The sequence below is a fragment of the Micropterus dolomieu genome, linkage group LG02 (genome assembly GCF_021292245.1).
Source record: "Micropterus dolomieu isolate WLL.071019.BEF.003 ecotype Adirondacks linkage group LG02, ASM2129224v1, whole genome shotgun sequence".
NCBI classification, from domain to species: Eukaryota; Metazoa; Chordata; class Actinopteri; order Centrarchiformes; family Centrarchidae; genus Micropterus; species Micropterus dolomieu.
The window spans coordinates 20,830,381-20,831,191 of NC_060151.1; the positions used below are offsets into that span (position 1 = coordinate 20,830,381).

General features: G+C 46.0%; 2 protein-coding genes across 2 annotated transcripts in view; both read right to left on the bottom strand.

The window, feature by feature from the left end:
• The window catches only part of LOC123967251 (myosin heavy chain, fast skeletal muscle-like), a 5,058-nt gene extending 4,332 nt beyond the window's left edge, over nucleotides 1-726 (bottom strand). Inside the window, exon 1 of the mRNA XM_046043312.1 lies at nucleotides 706-726. Coding sequence (XP_045899268.1) covers nucleotides 706-726 — 21 coding nt within the window. The remainder of the gene's footprint in view (nucleotides 1-705) is intronic.
• The window catches only part of LOC123958568 (myosin heavy chain, fast skeletal muscle-like), a 90,944-nt gene that overhangs the window by 79,199 nt on the left and 10,934 nt on the right, over nucleotides 1-811 (bottom strand). The window lies entirely within an intron of this gene.

Below are 811 nucleotides of genomic sequence, written 5' to 3' on the forward strand. Positions count from 1 at the left end.
TGCGGTGGTTAGCACTGTTGCTTCACAGCAAGAAGGTTGTGGGTTCAAACCCCCGGCCTTTCTTTGTGGAGTTTGCATGTTCTCCCCGTGTCTGCATGGGTTCTCTCCCATGCTTCAGCTTCCTCCCACTGTCCAAAGATGTGCGGGCTAGGTTAATTGGTGACCCTAAATTGTCCTTAGGTGTGAGTGGTTGTTTGTCTATGTGTGGCCCTACAATGGACTGGCAACCTGTCCTGGGTGTACCCCGGTGTCAGCTGGGATTGGCTCCAGCAACCCTGTATGCAGGATAAGCAGTTGACAATGGATGGAGATACTAGCTCCAAGTGAGAATTTTGGGAAGACTGTTCAGCGTGTCCAAATTTTGCATTAAACACGCACTGCTTTTTCTGAACTGTTGATGGAGTAAGTGGTTAAAGTCAGCCAATTGGGCCATTTAGCTCAAGCTGCAGTATCTTTTTTCATAATCCATCCAGAAATAGACATCCTATATGGTGTTCCATCTAGACTTCTGACTAACTTAATATTTTCTTCAGATGTAAAGGTAAATGCTCTGTTATAGCACCTTTCTAGTCTTTGCAACCACTCAAAGCGGTTTTATAGCCACTAGGAGTAACTTGGGGTTCAGAATCTTGCCCAAGGACAGTTCAACATGCAGCCTGGAGGGAGCCGGGGATTGAACCGCCTGTTTTCCAATTAACGGTTAACCCTCTTTTCCACCTTAGCCATGGCCGCCCGGTACATGCAGTTCTGCTCTGTTCTGTTGTATAATGTTGATATCCCAGGTCAGAGATTTATTAAAGGCTATACATAT